This window comes from Nelumbo lutea, chromosome 2, assembly GCF_056320005.1.
Source record: "Nelumbo lutea isolate HS-2025 chromosome 2, American lotus-T2T, whole genome shotgun sequence".
In the NCBI taxonomy this organism is placed as follows: Eukaryota; Viridiplantae; Streptophyta; class Magnoliopsida; order Proteales; family Nelumbonaceae; genus Nelumbo; species Nelumbo lutea.
In genome coordinates, this window is record NC_142685.1 from 45687350 (window position 1) to 45702413 (window position 15064).

The following is a 15064-nucleotide window of genomic DNA, read 5'->3' on the forward strand; positions in this document are numbered from 1 at the left end:
TGGCGGTGCCGTTGTGGTCGGCATGTCCTTTTCCACGTCACCTTCGTCCTTTTTTTGTTTTTACAAGAGGCAAATAATGCGCCACGTGTCAACAAGAATTCAAATTATTCGACAAGGGAAAAAAATGGGGGATTCGCTAGGTTGGGTCGGGACTCGGGAGCCAGGAGGAGAGTCAGTAACAGGTGGTCTAATTGGACAGATGGTGTGAATGGAAGGGTCAGGGTCTGGTCCAATAGGGCTGGACCAGGGGCTGTGCGTCTGTCTGTCTGTCTCATCATCATCATCATCTCTCTTCTCTCTGTTTCTCTACTGAGAGTCTGCCGTCTGCGAGTGTGAGAAGTGACTTAGTGTAGTGTTAGGTAATGGACATATATCAATCGTCGTCTGGTGTGGTGGTACCATGCCGTGGCCTGGCACAGCGCAGAAGCTGCAGTGCACCACCAACAAAGAATTGTGGAGGTGATGGAGCGGACGGCCATCAGTGGTCAAAGATGTCTGCCTTGTGAGACTGACGAGAGAGTGGGAAGTGGGTGTACTTGTGGATTCTTAATTAAATCTTCAATCTTAATTAATGGATATTAATTGGGTTGGGCTACCAATGCCATAACTACCTACAAACTCACCAAAAACTGGACAATGTATCATCAACTTTGCTGCCAATGCTATGACAAATCAAGCCTTTTCATGAGAACCACGTTTGGGTGATGCAGAATTTTAACTTCTAAGGTGAATTTTGTTAGATTTTAATTCATTTTTGGCGCTTTTCTCCTTCATTATTTGAATATCAGCGGTGGAATTATTATTATTATTAGAAGGTGCATGATTTGAATGTTCCTAATTGGAGGGCAGTTTGCACGTTGGTCCACTTTGTTGGCTGGTCGAACCGCAAGGGAAGAACACTAAGAGGATTCGGGGTGGCATACTTGGTATGGGTGCTCCGATGCTTAAGTTAGTAATCTGGTATGCGAGTTGAAAGCTTGTATATTAGAAGGTTAGTGAGCAAATAATCGTGTATACCCTGTGACATTGGGGTTGGTGCCCTTATATAGGTGAATTGTCGTAGGTCTTACAAAACACCTCCAAAATCTCTAGCCTGTGCTACTAAGAATTCATTCTGCACTCGAAGGTGGAATTCGTTTGAGTCTATAAGACTTATCGAGTCCATCCTATCCAGGCAGGCTTGCAGATATGCGACGTGATCTTGGAGAGGTCGGAAACAGCTAGCTAACTTCTAGAAATTGGCTACGTGTCACCTAGGCAAGTCGGGTCATCACAAGCTGCTCGAACCTTGGCCTTGGCCGAAGTGCCCGAGATACCCGAGCTGACCTGGCCTGTTGAGGTGGTAGAGAACATTGAATTGTCATCCGGTCAACAAATTGTTTTCATGTATCCAGAGTGTTGATATATCGGACCAAATTACCCCTCATTAGAAACCATTAGCTCTTAAGCACCCATGTATGTAGCTTAAAGAAATTGTAGAGTATTTTTTTCTTTTTTTTTTCTTTTCATTGATATGAAATAAACTGTACATGAGATATAGTAGCAGGGCTATATATTACATGCATTTGCCCTTTACATGCTAGATAATTTGTTGCAGTTTTGTTTACATGGAGAAAATTTATAAGATCGGAAAAGAGTGAAAGCCTTTTAATATGGCCACCATGGAGCTTCTCGACCCAAAACGATGGAGATTTAAGTATGTGCATACGTACTCATCCTTTTAAATTTCTTCATTCGGATCAAAGAAAATTAAAAAGAAAAAAAAAATCTGAAAATTTGGCCTTGTTTGTCGTCAGGGTCGTCGCCACACTTTTATCCATGCATCATTCTCTCTTAAATTTCTGGTTCTTACATACTGAATTACTGATGAAAATTTGACCAGAGACAGAATAGTGGGTGCCAGCAAAGGAACTGAGGTCCATTGGCATTTGATACCAGTACAGAGTACAACCACTTGAGAGAGAGAGAGAGAGAGAGAGAGGGGACTGATAATGGAGGTAAGGAGACGATGATCTGATCTACTAGGTTGAGTACTACTAATTAAGCCACTAAGTTTTGAAATTATAGGGTCCCCATGGCCTCCTCTTCTCCTCCTCAGCCTCAGGTGCATAATTAATTGATGGGTTTGTATTATAGACTGCACTAACTATTGTATGGCCGTACCGCTGTAGAGGCTTATAAATACTACTATAGTCGTCAACCAAGCTGAAGGATATTTCTTTGGAGTAGAAGATGATCTGTTACTCAGAGGATGATTTCAAGTTTAACTCAGCTTTTGATTAGGAGATTAGGTTTGATACTGTAACTCTAATCATCTAAGCTACAGATGCAACTACCTGATATAAAATTTAAAGCTTTGTGGTCATCAATAGTTCAATACAAGGTAATTATGGAAGATTAAGTCAGGAAGGAATTACATAATTAACCTGTGTAAGACAACATTTAACCCCTTAAAATATCAGTAGATTCATGTTACAGCATTTAAAGAGTAATGTCATTGACACGAAGGATCGAGTGTTCCCAAGCACATAAGAATATCAGTAGATTCATGTCATCGTTATTCTATGGAGATGCCATACCATTGTCCGTCCGGAGTCCGGAAAATGTTGGTACCAGAGCTTCAAGCAGGCTTAATTTCCTGATGAGCTGGGCCACTACGGATGGGCTTCAAAATCAAAACCAGTCAGTCTGTTGCTCTAGGACTTTTCCCACTCAACTGATTGATTACTTGTTTTTCTTTTCCTTTTTTCTTTAAAAGTTCAACTGGATTTTGACCCATGGCAGACCACATTTCAAGTACACTTTCCTGAAAGCCCACTGCCCACACTTGTCCATATTGCTTACTTCTCGGTTTTCAGGTCTACCCCAAATGCATCTTGATAACCGAGCTCAATGTATTTATAACGCGGATTTGTTTTTTTTGGTAGAAATTTATAACGTGGACCTGGACTGAACATAAGTACCACTGTGGGCTGGCAGCTCAGTGTAATTTATATGAACTCCTCTCTGTCTTGTATAATGGGAATTCTTCAGAATTGAAGTATATGCATAAAGATTTGGACCTCCAATAGGAAGTACTTGAGCCCCTATGTCAGGGTAAGTCTGTACCAACTGGCTTCTGAAGTTGAGTTTGAGTAAGTAGTAAACAAATTTGATATCAGAACTTGCTTTGGAATTATAAAAACCGAAAACTGTTTATGTTGGTTTGGTGGTACAATGATTTTCAATTTAGCAGGCTTACAATTGGGCTTTGGCCCAAAACTTTATTGCCGCTAAAAGCAGCATTTGGTCGAATGTAAAACAAAGAAAACCTAACGGTTTCCTAGAAAAAAAAATAATATTCAAAAGAAAAGGAAAACGAAATATTTTCCTAATTTTTCTAGTGGTTCAATTAAATTAGAAAATAATCCTTAATAGCTGAAAAATGTATGAGCGTTGCAATATGAACCAAACAGTACAGTTCTGTTTGGTCTTCATATATATTGCTATATTATTTGTAACTTAAAAGGGTAAATCTGTAAAAATGCATTTCCCTTTTGGTTTCCCCATTACCCTTTTATGGTTCATCAATCAAAGATTCAGCCCTTACACTAAATAAGTCTGCAACTCAAACCTATGCCACCGCCGTGAAACCTCAGCGTAAAGTTCGTGGCTACGTGCAGTTGTGCTTTGCTGCCGTGAGGGTGCCATGAGAAAGATTGTAGTGCAAAGGTTGCCATCCCAGCAATCCCAGCAAAGGTAAGACTGTACGCCCTTTTTTCTTTTCTAGATTTCTATGGATGTGCAAAGGTGTTCTTCCTTTCAATGTGAAAGTAGGACAATGATTTAACGTTGTTGCTTTGAGCCATTTATTTATCTCTCAAACCAATATGTTAAAAAGTAAAGTTAGGGCATCCTTGTTTCATCTTAATTCTTATCTCTTAAGAAGAATCTTTTAACTTAAAAAAAAAGAAAAAATGATTGTCCGTTTCTTCTTATCTCTTATCTCTTAAAGTGCAATTATACAACTTTTTGTTTTCCAATGATATTCCCCAAAAAACAAATAAAAACTCTCATATCTGGTCAAAATGGATATTTGATAATTTTCAAAATTTATAACAACATTCTCTACATTCAGAATTAAGAGGAAAAAAAAAGTTCACAAATACCAATATACTTCTTAATGTAAATATTGCACTTTCAAATGTCATACTTCAAAGCAAATGAACAAGCCTTTGGTATCATTGTTGTTTCTACCTCACATGACACGTTTAGGGCTTATCAACACAGATTTTTGAGAAATTATCTTATTATATACAGGGGCGAAGCCAAGGGGACCCAGGGGAACCATGGCCCCCCTACGGTTCAGAAACTCCCCACTAAAAAATAGCTCTTCGTCCCTGATTACATCACATAAGTTATTCAATTTCACTAAAAAATACATACATGGCAATGGCATTGATGGTTGAAATTTATACTAAGAATGTCAAATTGAATGTTTCATTTTAGGGAAAAAACATCAATGATACTAATGAGGAATAATTTTGCCCTTCAATGATTTCGTGCCACATGGCACTTTTTAAATTGTTGCATAACACCTCGGTGCCACATAGGCAATGATGTCCTTATCATGTCAATCAGAACCACCTCAACACCACATCGGACACACCTTGGACGCCTTGAGAGATTGGTTAAGTGCCCAACATCACCTTGGCTAGGGTTAAGGAGGGCATAGCCTTATGAAGCATACACACCTCGACGAAGCAAACTAGGCGCCTCGGCAAGAAGGCCGATCTGCTATTGAGTACTTTCCGACCTAACCGAAGTTAGAGGTGGTGATTGACTTTCACTACGTGCGACTTATTGTCTCCAATTCCTCTAGGATCACGTGACCTGGGCAATATAGTCAAGCCCGTGCTTCCCACATCGGAGATAATTAGATAAGCCTTATGACCATCCGTTAGAACCATCTCTGAAGATGACCGGCCGATAAGCCACGTTCCCTCAGATATCTCAAACGCGCTACGTGAGATCAATGCCTATATAAAGGCACCTCCTTTACCTATAGAAGGTATGCATGATTGTGCACTTACCTTGCTAATTAGAGTCTAAGTTCATTGCACTATTTTTGCTCTCATCATTGACTTAAGCATTGGAATGCCTACTCCGGATAAAGCATCTCGAGTACTCTAACACTTTCTTACAGTTCGGCTTGTCGACCTCATTAATAGGGAATTGTCAGATCGTGCACCATCAAGTACCAAATGTTATATTGATTACTTCGAAACATTTGTTGTAAAAATAAAAATATCCTCTAAAAAATTTGTATCGACCAATCCCCAATATTGCAAGAAGTGATAATGACACCAAACATAACCTAAGGTTGCATTTGGAAACGATGCAAATAAGTGTAAATGCACATATGTAGAGTGTAAAATGATTCATATAAATTGCAAAGTTGGGTTAGCTTTGCACTAGCAATTTTACCTTCTTACCAAACAGACTTTTAATTGTAATGGATGCCAGGGGCGGAGCCAGGAAATTGTTATAAGGGGGGCCAAAACATAAATGTAGTATGGATGGGCCCATGGAGGGGGGGCAACCATTGAGATGGAGAATGGGGAGAGGAAAAAATTTCCATGGAAAGCTGTTTTTCAGTGGGGAGTTTCTGAACTATAGGGGGGCCATGGCTCCCCTGGCTCCGCCCCTGATGAATGCAAATACAAATTCCAATAAAGCATATGCCTTTTTTTAATCAAAATCCTACTTGAATGCAAATTTACGTATTTTTTATTGATGCATTTTTATACCTTATTATCAATGTAAATATGCATTGAAAAATCTATTTTCTGTCATTTGTTAATGCATAAATGTAGTGTTGCCAAACACAAGCAAAAATGAAATAAAGTGTAAATTTACCCTAAACTGGAATTTTTCGACTCCCCAAACAATGGTCATCAGCAATACAACTTTCAAAGGAAAAATGAAGTAGAATTAATCTTGAGATTTAAGCTTCCTCTGCATATGACTGCACAAACTTAGGCCATAGGCCACATTTGGTGCAACTTAACATAAACGCTTCTACTGCTTACTGCGTTTTAGAAGCCAAAAGCAGCCCAAAATGTGCTTAGTGAAAAAACAACAAACAAGCCTTCTCCACCGAAAAAGTGCATTAGAAAAAGCAGCTGGTGGGTTCTAGCTTTTTGGATTTTCATAAAGCGCTTCACGGTAAACATGCTTGAACATCAAACTAAGGTTGAACATGGACAATAAATTTTCAAAAAGCGTTAATTATTTTTCATCTTTATTTTTGCTCATTTAATTTTCTAATATCCAAAATTGATCAAATATTAAGTCCCAACACTCCAATCTCTTTTAGTTTTTTTTTTTCTTCTTTTATTATTGTTTGTTTTAAATCAAACGCCTCCAACAAAGATTTGTGCAGCAAATCAAGACATTACAAAGTTTAATTCTTATTTTTTATGTTAAAACTTAAAACTAGCTTTATATTGTCTTTAAAATCATCATCTATAAAAAGAAAGACTTGAATTATACGGAGTAAATGTGGTTTGCAGTCAGTTAGATCATGTGTGAGAACATTATGGACGGCAATTTATTGGCAATAAATAAAATGGTATTTATACGTGTTTTTTCTGATTATACACAATAGAGGGTGATTTTGTCTTTATATTGGCAAAAACTCGTTTTGAATTAAGCAATGTTGTCAAATACGTAATCTTTTTTTCATTAGAAAAAAATACTCCAAACATACAGTAGAGTGAAATTCAAAAACCAAGAACTGCAATGAATTGAAATTCTAACATACAGTTTATAGATCCGATCAGTTTTCAAGTCAAATTCAAATGTTATAGTCGATAGGTACATCTGATCCGTTACACTTCTAATGTCGGTTTTGATTGTTTGAGGCTTTGAGCCTACCCCCCACCCCCAGTGGCAAAGGGAAATTTGCCAAGATGAGTACTCCTTTACGCCAATTTCCACAGTAAGAAGTAAGAATAAGTCGTCCTTACGCGTTGGAGAAGGTTTGTAAACTGAATGCCACATTGGATTGGAATTTTATTTTAAGGAGAGCATCAGTAAGCTCTGAATTTTCAGAGGAGTGAGAGAGATTAAATCAGAGAAAATTCTAGGCGATGTTTGGCATTGATGCCATTTTTTAAAAAATGGTGCCATATAAGTACCATATTCGAGAAAATTGTGCTTCAAACCACACCCTTTTATTTGATACTGTTTTTCAGGAAAAAAAAATTGTAAATATTATTGCTGCCAGCACTAGTACCAAACTAAATCAGTATTATTTTCTAAAAATAACAGCATATGTAACAGCACCGTTCCAACCAAAACAATATTTACAACTTCACATGCCCAATACCATTTTTATGAAAATGTTCCCAGCACCTTTTACCATGCCAAACACCTACCTAATTAACATTTGTTACACAGTATGTATATGGTGTGGCCAATTATTTTTGGTAAAGAAGAAAAGAGGCTACACAGGGCTGGGGGTAGCCCTTCCCCAGAAATCACACATACAAACGAAATTAAAATCCCACCCTAAGAAACAACCATAACAACCCGACAAATCCATAAGTTGGCAACCCAGTCTGCAGTAACTAGTTTCTGTGCCTAAACCCCATATAGCAGCTAAACGAAATGGAAGGTTAACGCAATCAATGTTATGAATCGTCTTCATATTCTTGTATTCCCTCTTCTGTAATCGTCTCCAGTGCTGGAGAATTAGATGGCTTTCGGGGAGAAATGACAAGGGCAGGCGCAACCTCAATCCAATAGCGCAAACACCTCATCTGCTTCATTCTTGCAGCGTTAGGTCAACAACAGAAGTACAGAATGGGTTTCCCTCTCTTCCCCTGCTTCGACACAGAGTTAGAAACGGAGCTTTCAATACTAGTTGTTGAATTTTTCTATGGATTCTTCCACTTCCAAGTGGGGAATTCAGAATTCAGACACAATGAGTAAGATATGGGGTTGGAGTCTTGGAGAAACTCAGATTCAAGGGCAACTCATATATATTAGTATTTAGTAGTCTTCAAATTGGAAGAGACAAAGACATCGTAATCAGTTAAATGACAAAAATAATCAACTACACCCTCCACGTGGACAGCGGACACTGCCTCTTGTACCTAAATTACAAGAAGATACTCCTAAAATAATCAACTGATTGGCTTCTAGCAACAGGTTGTTGCCTAATCTCCCAAAATATTAAATATGTGAATGTGAGGAGAGAATGTAGAAAAAAGAGAGACGTCTTCGATTTCCAGTCGTCAGTTTTGTTTGGTGGATGTTTAAGTCTCAGGAGCCATGATTTCAGTGGATTGCCACAAAATATCTATGTGCGGCTTACATTCATCCACGACTTTCTATTTGCAAAAACTTAATCCTGGACAAAGGAACTCTGAACGAACCCCAGCCCAGTACAGTCCTGAGCTGGAGCCACACGGCTCCTTCACCTTGTCTCTACTGCTAGTTTCGTTCCTTGGCTAACAATGAGACTAGATGCAAAGAATCAATATCATGAACATCACTACTATGTATACATTGGATGCAAAATATTCAAATACACTAATCAATCGCAAGCACCATTTCATTAAAAAATCACCTACCACTCAGATACTTTGCTACCCAAACGCCTAGCTTGCTTCACAAAGCCAATTAGGCTTTACTCGAGTCTAGAGCAAAAAGTACACCTTTAATCAACGCAAGGAACTCAAGGGAGAATATAACTTGACTGTGCTTCAAGGAGAGAATGACGATGATAGGAGCAGTGCTAACAAAACTCAATTAGCAACATCCCAATACGGGAGCATTGTTTATTGTCTGAAGCATGCCTTGTATATTCTCCTTTACGCATATACATTGACCAAAAGGCGAATGGAAACTAGATATGTAAAAGTGTTGTATAAAAGTATTTTTATAAAAGTACTTTCATTTCATAAAATTGTTTTTATAAATGTACTTTTATAAAAGTGTTTTTATAAAAATATTTTTGTAAAAATGATTTTATAATAGTGCTTTTGTATAAAAGTATTATTAAAAAAGTGATTTCATAAAAATACTCTACGTAAAATTGTTTTTATAAAAGTACTTTCGTAAAAGTACTTTCATAAAAGTGATTTTGTGTTGACTTCGGTTTTGATCAATTTCAAATTGGACAAGTGTTTGGCCTCATGATCGGATTATTGAAAATTTCGTTTAGGTCCAATTTAGACCAATAAGAACATGGACCAACTTATTTGGATTAGCCCAATCCAATAAATATAATGGACCATCCAAATCCAATTTGATAAGGTTTGGATCAGATTGGATCCAATCCAAAACCGATCTATTGACAACCTTAGATATGGGGAAGGAGAAAACCTGAGATAATGTGGTTGTCATATCTTCTCTTCTAAATAATCAAGAATCCCTATGTTTATATACATTTTAGCCATTGTCTCTATCTTTCAAACAAATTATGTTTGTTGATTTTATATTTTGGGTGCAAATTTTGATTTATTTTTATTTCAAAATTTACCTTATTTTGTTAGATCCAATATAAATGAAATAAAATATGACATGAAAGAAAATAAAAATAAAAATCTAATACAAAATTAAACTAGAATTTATATTTTTTTCCATTTGCACAACCACACATTTGTACTAGTACAAATAAAATTACACTGCAACCAAATGTAGCCTTAGGCATTCTCTTAGCTCTCGCGATTTTTTATATAATGGGCGCCTCAGTTTTTCCTCACCAAAATGTGCAGCACTTCTTAATTTTGTACAATAAATTCTACCTAGACAGCACTGAGGTTACATTCCATTGAACATCTCAAAGTATAAGTCCACACATGTCACCCAGAACATAAGGAATTAAAAAGTTTGGAGAATGATTCCCGGTAGGGCTGTCAATGGACCAATTCAACCAAACCCAGTCCAATATGTTTTTATAGATGAAACAGGTCCCATCCAATCTAATAAATACTTTAGACCATTCTGGACTGGTTCAATTCAATGTTTGGACAGTCCAATATATTCAAATTAGTTTTAATTTAGATTGAGCCAAACTCAAACTCCATCCAATGACACCCACACTCTCATATTCTGTCAATGAACCAGATATTGATTGAATCCAACCCGATCCAATATAAATCTATTACAGATGAAACAGGTCTAATCCAGCCTAATAAGTATTTTGGACTACTAATAGACAAGTCCAACCCGATTTTGATAGATTGCGACACCCCTAACCCTAGAACAAAGTCATAAGCTAAGAAATACAAAACAAAGTTGCATGTTATTGGTTCCAAGGAGACTGAGCTTACAGGAGAATGCTTTATGAGGTTCCTGCAGTCGGTGAACCAACGCCTAGGCGAATACTAATTCCCGTGATCAGGAAACTCGATGATGAAATTGGCATCTCCGTCCAGATAAAAGGAGTGAAAGTAGGAATGGATCCGCAAATTGATATCTTCCAGAGAGAAAACCCAAACGTCCGGTGGAGAACATATAGTGATGGATATATCAAACCACCGTATTATCCTATTGTAACATTTTCACTTTCTCCTTTCCACTACCATTGCGGCCTTATGATAGATGCCTACCCATTACAGGCTTCCAACATTACCATTCATCACCTTTGTTCTATAAAGTTTCTCAACAAACCAATTAGCCAAAGACAACGCATGCGGTTGCAGTACTCTTGGGTTGTGAACTTGCGACTCTGTCAACTCTGAATTGGGTATTCATTGCCTAATCCAAAATATATATATATATAAATATATATCATGTTGAAAACTCCAACTCGGCCCCAAGCGTAAGCGGTAAGCGGTAAGCCTACTACAATATGCATAAGAATGTTCTAATTCTTGATATGAACAACTAACCAGTATGAAAATCAGCAAAATTATCCATGGAATTCCATCAATATAACAGCGGATGACTTTAAAGCGAAAGGGTTAAAGGCAATATTGGAAGATATTGCCCTCAAATCATACGTGTTAACATCTCGGCTTCTTTCAAGCAAAAGCCATTAGGGCGAGTAAAAATAAACTTAGGAAGAATGCATAAATAGAAGAGTAAAACCAACATAGAACTAGAATAACTGCATTCAACGAGTTTAGATGTGAGCTAGCAACAAGTCATTACAGTCACCTTTCCCAAGTATGGATGTCATTTGGACTGGATTTGGTAGAATCCGATCCAGTCCGATGTGAATCCGTTACAATGGACCAAATCCAAGAGATATTTTAAAATATTTTTGGCCGGTCCAATTCAATGTCTAAACCATCCAAATCTGTTCCAATTCATTTTAATTTAGATTGGTTTCAACCAAGGTTTAAAGTATCGTTACGTATTAGCCCGTATTGGCCAATACATGTCATTCTGGGATCCTTCCCATATGCCCCTACAGTGGGTGTATCGGGGTCTGACCGATTCAGGGGATGGAGAGGTCCTAGACCGGCTCCCCTGAACCAGTTTTGAAAAAAAAATAAAAAATAAAAGATAAAAAAACGAATATCAAAACACCCATAACGCCAATATGGGCATATCGGGCATATCGATATTTTGAACCTTGATTTCAACTCAAATCCGGTCCATTGACACCTATATTCTTATATTATATCAATAGACCAGATATTGGTTTAATCCAACACAATCCAATATAAATTATTTCGGACTGGATTGATCCAATCCAATGTCTTGTGTGTTCAAGGGAAATATTCCCAATGTGAGGCTGAAGTGGCCTGTTGGGACAGAATTGGGAGAAATTTGATGGTAACAAATCAGTACTCAGAGAAACAGCCATTAATCCAAAGATTCCAAACCTAACTTCGCTTAGTAGAACGTGCTTTGCTGGAACAGAAATTAACCAACCTTAGAACTGAAACTACTTCAAGTAAATCCAAAATATTTTTTTTTCATTTGGTGATACACACCACTAATAACCCCACTCACCAAAAAGTCGGTTCGGGGAATCGAATCTCCATCTAAGATGAAATGAATCAGCTAACTAATCAACAGAGCCACCCCTCAAACAAATTCCAAAATAATTTGAATATGCGAAGAAATGCACCCAAAGTATTCATGGTTTCAAAGATCAGTCTGACTAAAACATTGAGTCAATTAAGTGAATTGATAACTTTTGCTTAATTTAATATCTGTGCATAATAAATAATGTAAATCAATAAAGTCGACATTTACAAAAATTTAAATTACAATGACAAGTTTTACAGTATATATAATGATAATTTATATATAGATCAAACTGATTCAATTAATAAACATATATAAGGTTTTAAAATAACTTCCATTCAATTATTTCTAGTGAATATATCGATAATTCTGAATGTTGCTATGACATGTTAATAATGTTTTAAAGTTGTATTAACACAATTTAAGAACCAATATATAATACTATATTACACTCAAGAATACATATTCTAAGCATCTGCTATAAACATAACATAACAGTTAGTATTGATAAAAAAACATAACAGTTAATGGTAACAAAGTTATACATAGTACACACTATATACATCTATGTAACATATTTTTTCAAAGAATAGGTTGCCCTGGAGCATACTTTAAAACAACAAAAGTCAGAACAGACTTTGAAAACGATCTTAAAAGGGTAGGTTCTTGTACCAAAAATCTGGAACTAACCCCTACAAGGTTCAAGGTTCTGCCTTGAACCAAAGAGAATAGACACATGCTCATCCCTACAAGGAACAATCTTCTCTATATCAGACAGATCAGCGATTGCTTTCTAGTTTGTATCTATTCTAGAATATATCACTGAACCCGTTAACACTTTAGCTATTGGTTTGAAGGGAAATAAGAAAGAAACAGGAGAAGTTGAGGGAAAGTTGTCCAAGGAATTTCATCTTTCTGTTTCTCTTATTCTTTATAAAACCAAGCACAGACTATGGAAAAGAATAGGAGATTTCAAATGGTTTCAAATGGTCCATTCGTCATTTGCGTAGCACTTCCAACCAAATGTGCAAGATTTTGGATCGTAAACCTGCAACCATCATCAGATCCCAGAAAATTACGAACCTATGGAGTATATACCCACAATGAATCAATGAATTTGAACTTTAAATAATTCAGGTCTTATGAGCCCAACCTAATCAATGTGATCAATCAAACAATCACTTTAATAGGAAACCTGCATTTCAGCAAGGGGACTCATCAATTTCTAAATTACTATGCGACATCACTAACCACTTGTAGACAGGTAAGAAATGTTAATATTATACTACTGCAATGAAGTTGAAGCATGTCAATCTAGTCAGTAATGTTGAAAGCAACAATCAACTATAACAATAAGAAATGCCGTCAATGTTCTTCTGTCAATGGAATGATGGATAAAAAATAGCTTTCCAAAAATAATAGGAGATTTCAAAAGGTCCAATAGACACACCAGTAACAAAAGTCTTAAAAGGGCTTGCCAATTCAACTAATACACTTTCCTTATCAGATCATCTGTAACACTCGTATATGCAGCCAGAATGTGATATGAATGTTTCCTAAGAATTTCTTTTGCGCTTGCTAAATTGTGTCACCCTGCAACTATGAAAAGCGGACATAAAAGACAAGTTCAATATCAAATACAATCTCCCAAATGCAGCAAATAATGTTATCCATGTAACGCAGTGATGGGCAACTACTACACCTTGCCAGCAATCAAAAGCAATACACTCAACTGATTAACTAATATTATGAGAAGTTTAATCCCAGTTCCCGAGCGTAATTCAGCAATGAAGCTACTCTATGAAAGAGAAGTAGACAAAGCATTTGATTTCTATATGCCAACATTAAACTAAAATCCACACAGAAAGAGCTAGTAAGCAAAAACTTGAATATAAAGCACTGAAAAGAGATATAAAAACCGAATTGAAAATGCAAAGGGAATTATGTTCCATGATATTATCCAAGCCCTAAACAACAAGCTTACATCTCCGGAGACATCTAAGAACTAACGAACGAATTCTTCAAATATATCCCCACTTGTTCTTGAACTCATGAAACGGAGACAAAAGAAAAAGATAAGAGAGGAAATGGAAAAGTAAAGCTCTCTAAAATTCGGAAGTAAATAAGTGAAAGAAAAATGGAGGCCGGGGGAGAACAAAATGTAGTGAATCAGCAGTCCTTATCTCAAGCGTTTCAATCTTGGGGGATATCAACATCGCCATCAGTAATTTCCTGCTGCAGATCCTTCGGATTCTTACCATCGACCGTGCATCCAACGGAAACGCACGTGCCCAATATCTCCTTCACCGTTCCCGCCAAGTCTTTCGCCATGGATCTCGGCCTCATAATCTTTGCAATCTCAATAACATCATCGAGAGAGATGTTGCCTGTATGCTTAATATTCTTAGTCTTCTTACGATCGCGTTCAGGCTCTTTGAGGGCTTTGATAACAAGGGCGGCGGCCGACGGCACAACCGAGACCTTCGCCTGTCTGTTCTGCACGGTGAGCTTCACAGTAACCCTAAGACCCTTCCATTCCTTGGCGGTCTCCTTGGCAATATCTTCTCCGATCTTCTTGGGAGAGAGACCGAGTGGCCCGATCTTCGGAGCAAGAGAACTTGCGGCACCGACCTCACCGCCAGTGACGCGGACGTAGACGTCGACGACCTGGGTGGGGTCGAACTTGGGAGGCATGGCTGAATTTACAGAGATAGAACTTAGGGTTCCGGCACCAGATGGAGGGAAATGAGAGGAAGACGAGAAGTGGAGCGCCGCGAGAAATAAACGATGGTAAGGGACTAGGGTTTTTATAATCTTAGGGTTTTGCACAACTTAGGGGTTACCAAAGTGACTTACCATTACCATCAATTTTGTCCCTGACGAAACCCAATATTATGTATCCACATATGGAAGAGGAACTGTGAACTTTTTGACCGTCGGATTGGTGTCAATGACATTTAATGCAGCAAATGGTCGATATCATTTATCCATGTGATTCCAATCCTACGCTTACAAAACAAAACCAGTATGAGGTTTTTATCATATAAATACCATAAATCGCGGAAATTTCGGACGTTTCGGAGTCCCA

General features: G+C 37.5%; 1 protein-coding gene across 1 annotated transcript; it reads right to left on the reverse strand.

Annotated features, from left to right (window-relative positions):
* Positions 1 to 13899: 13899 nt before the first annotated feature.
* On the reverse strand, positions 13900 to 14809 carry LOC148870330 (Ribosomal protein L11 family protein). The gene has a single exon (XM_088969102.1). The coding sequence runs from the start codon at positions 14668 to 14670 to the stop codon at positions 14170 to 14172; it is 501 nt and encodes a 166-aa protein (XP_088825228.1). The 5' UTR covers positions 14671 to 14809; the 3' UTR covers positions 13900 to 14169.
* Between the last annotated feature and the right edge of the window lie 255 nt (positions 14810 to 15064).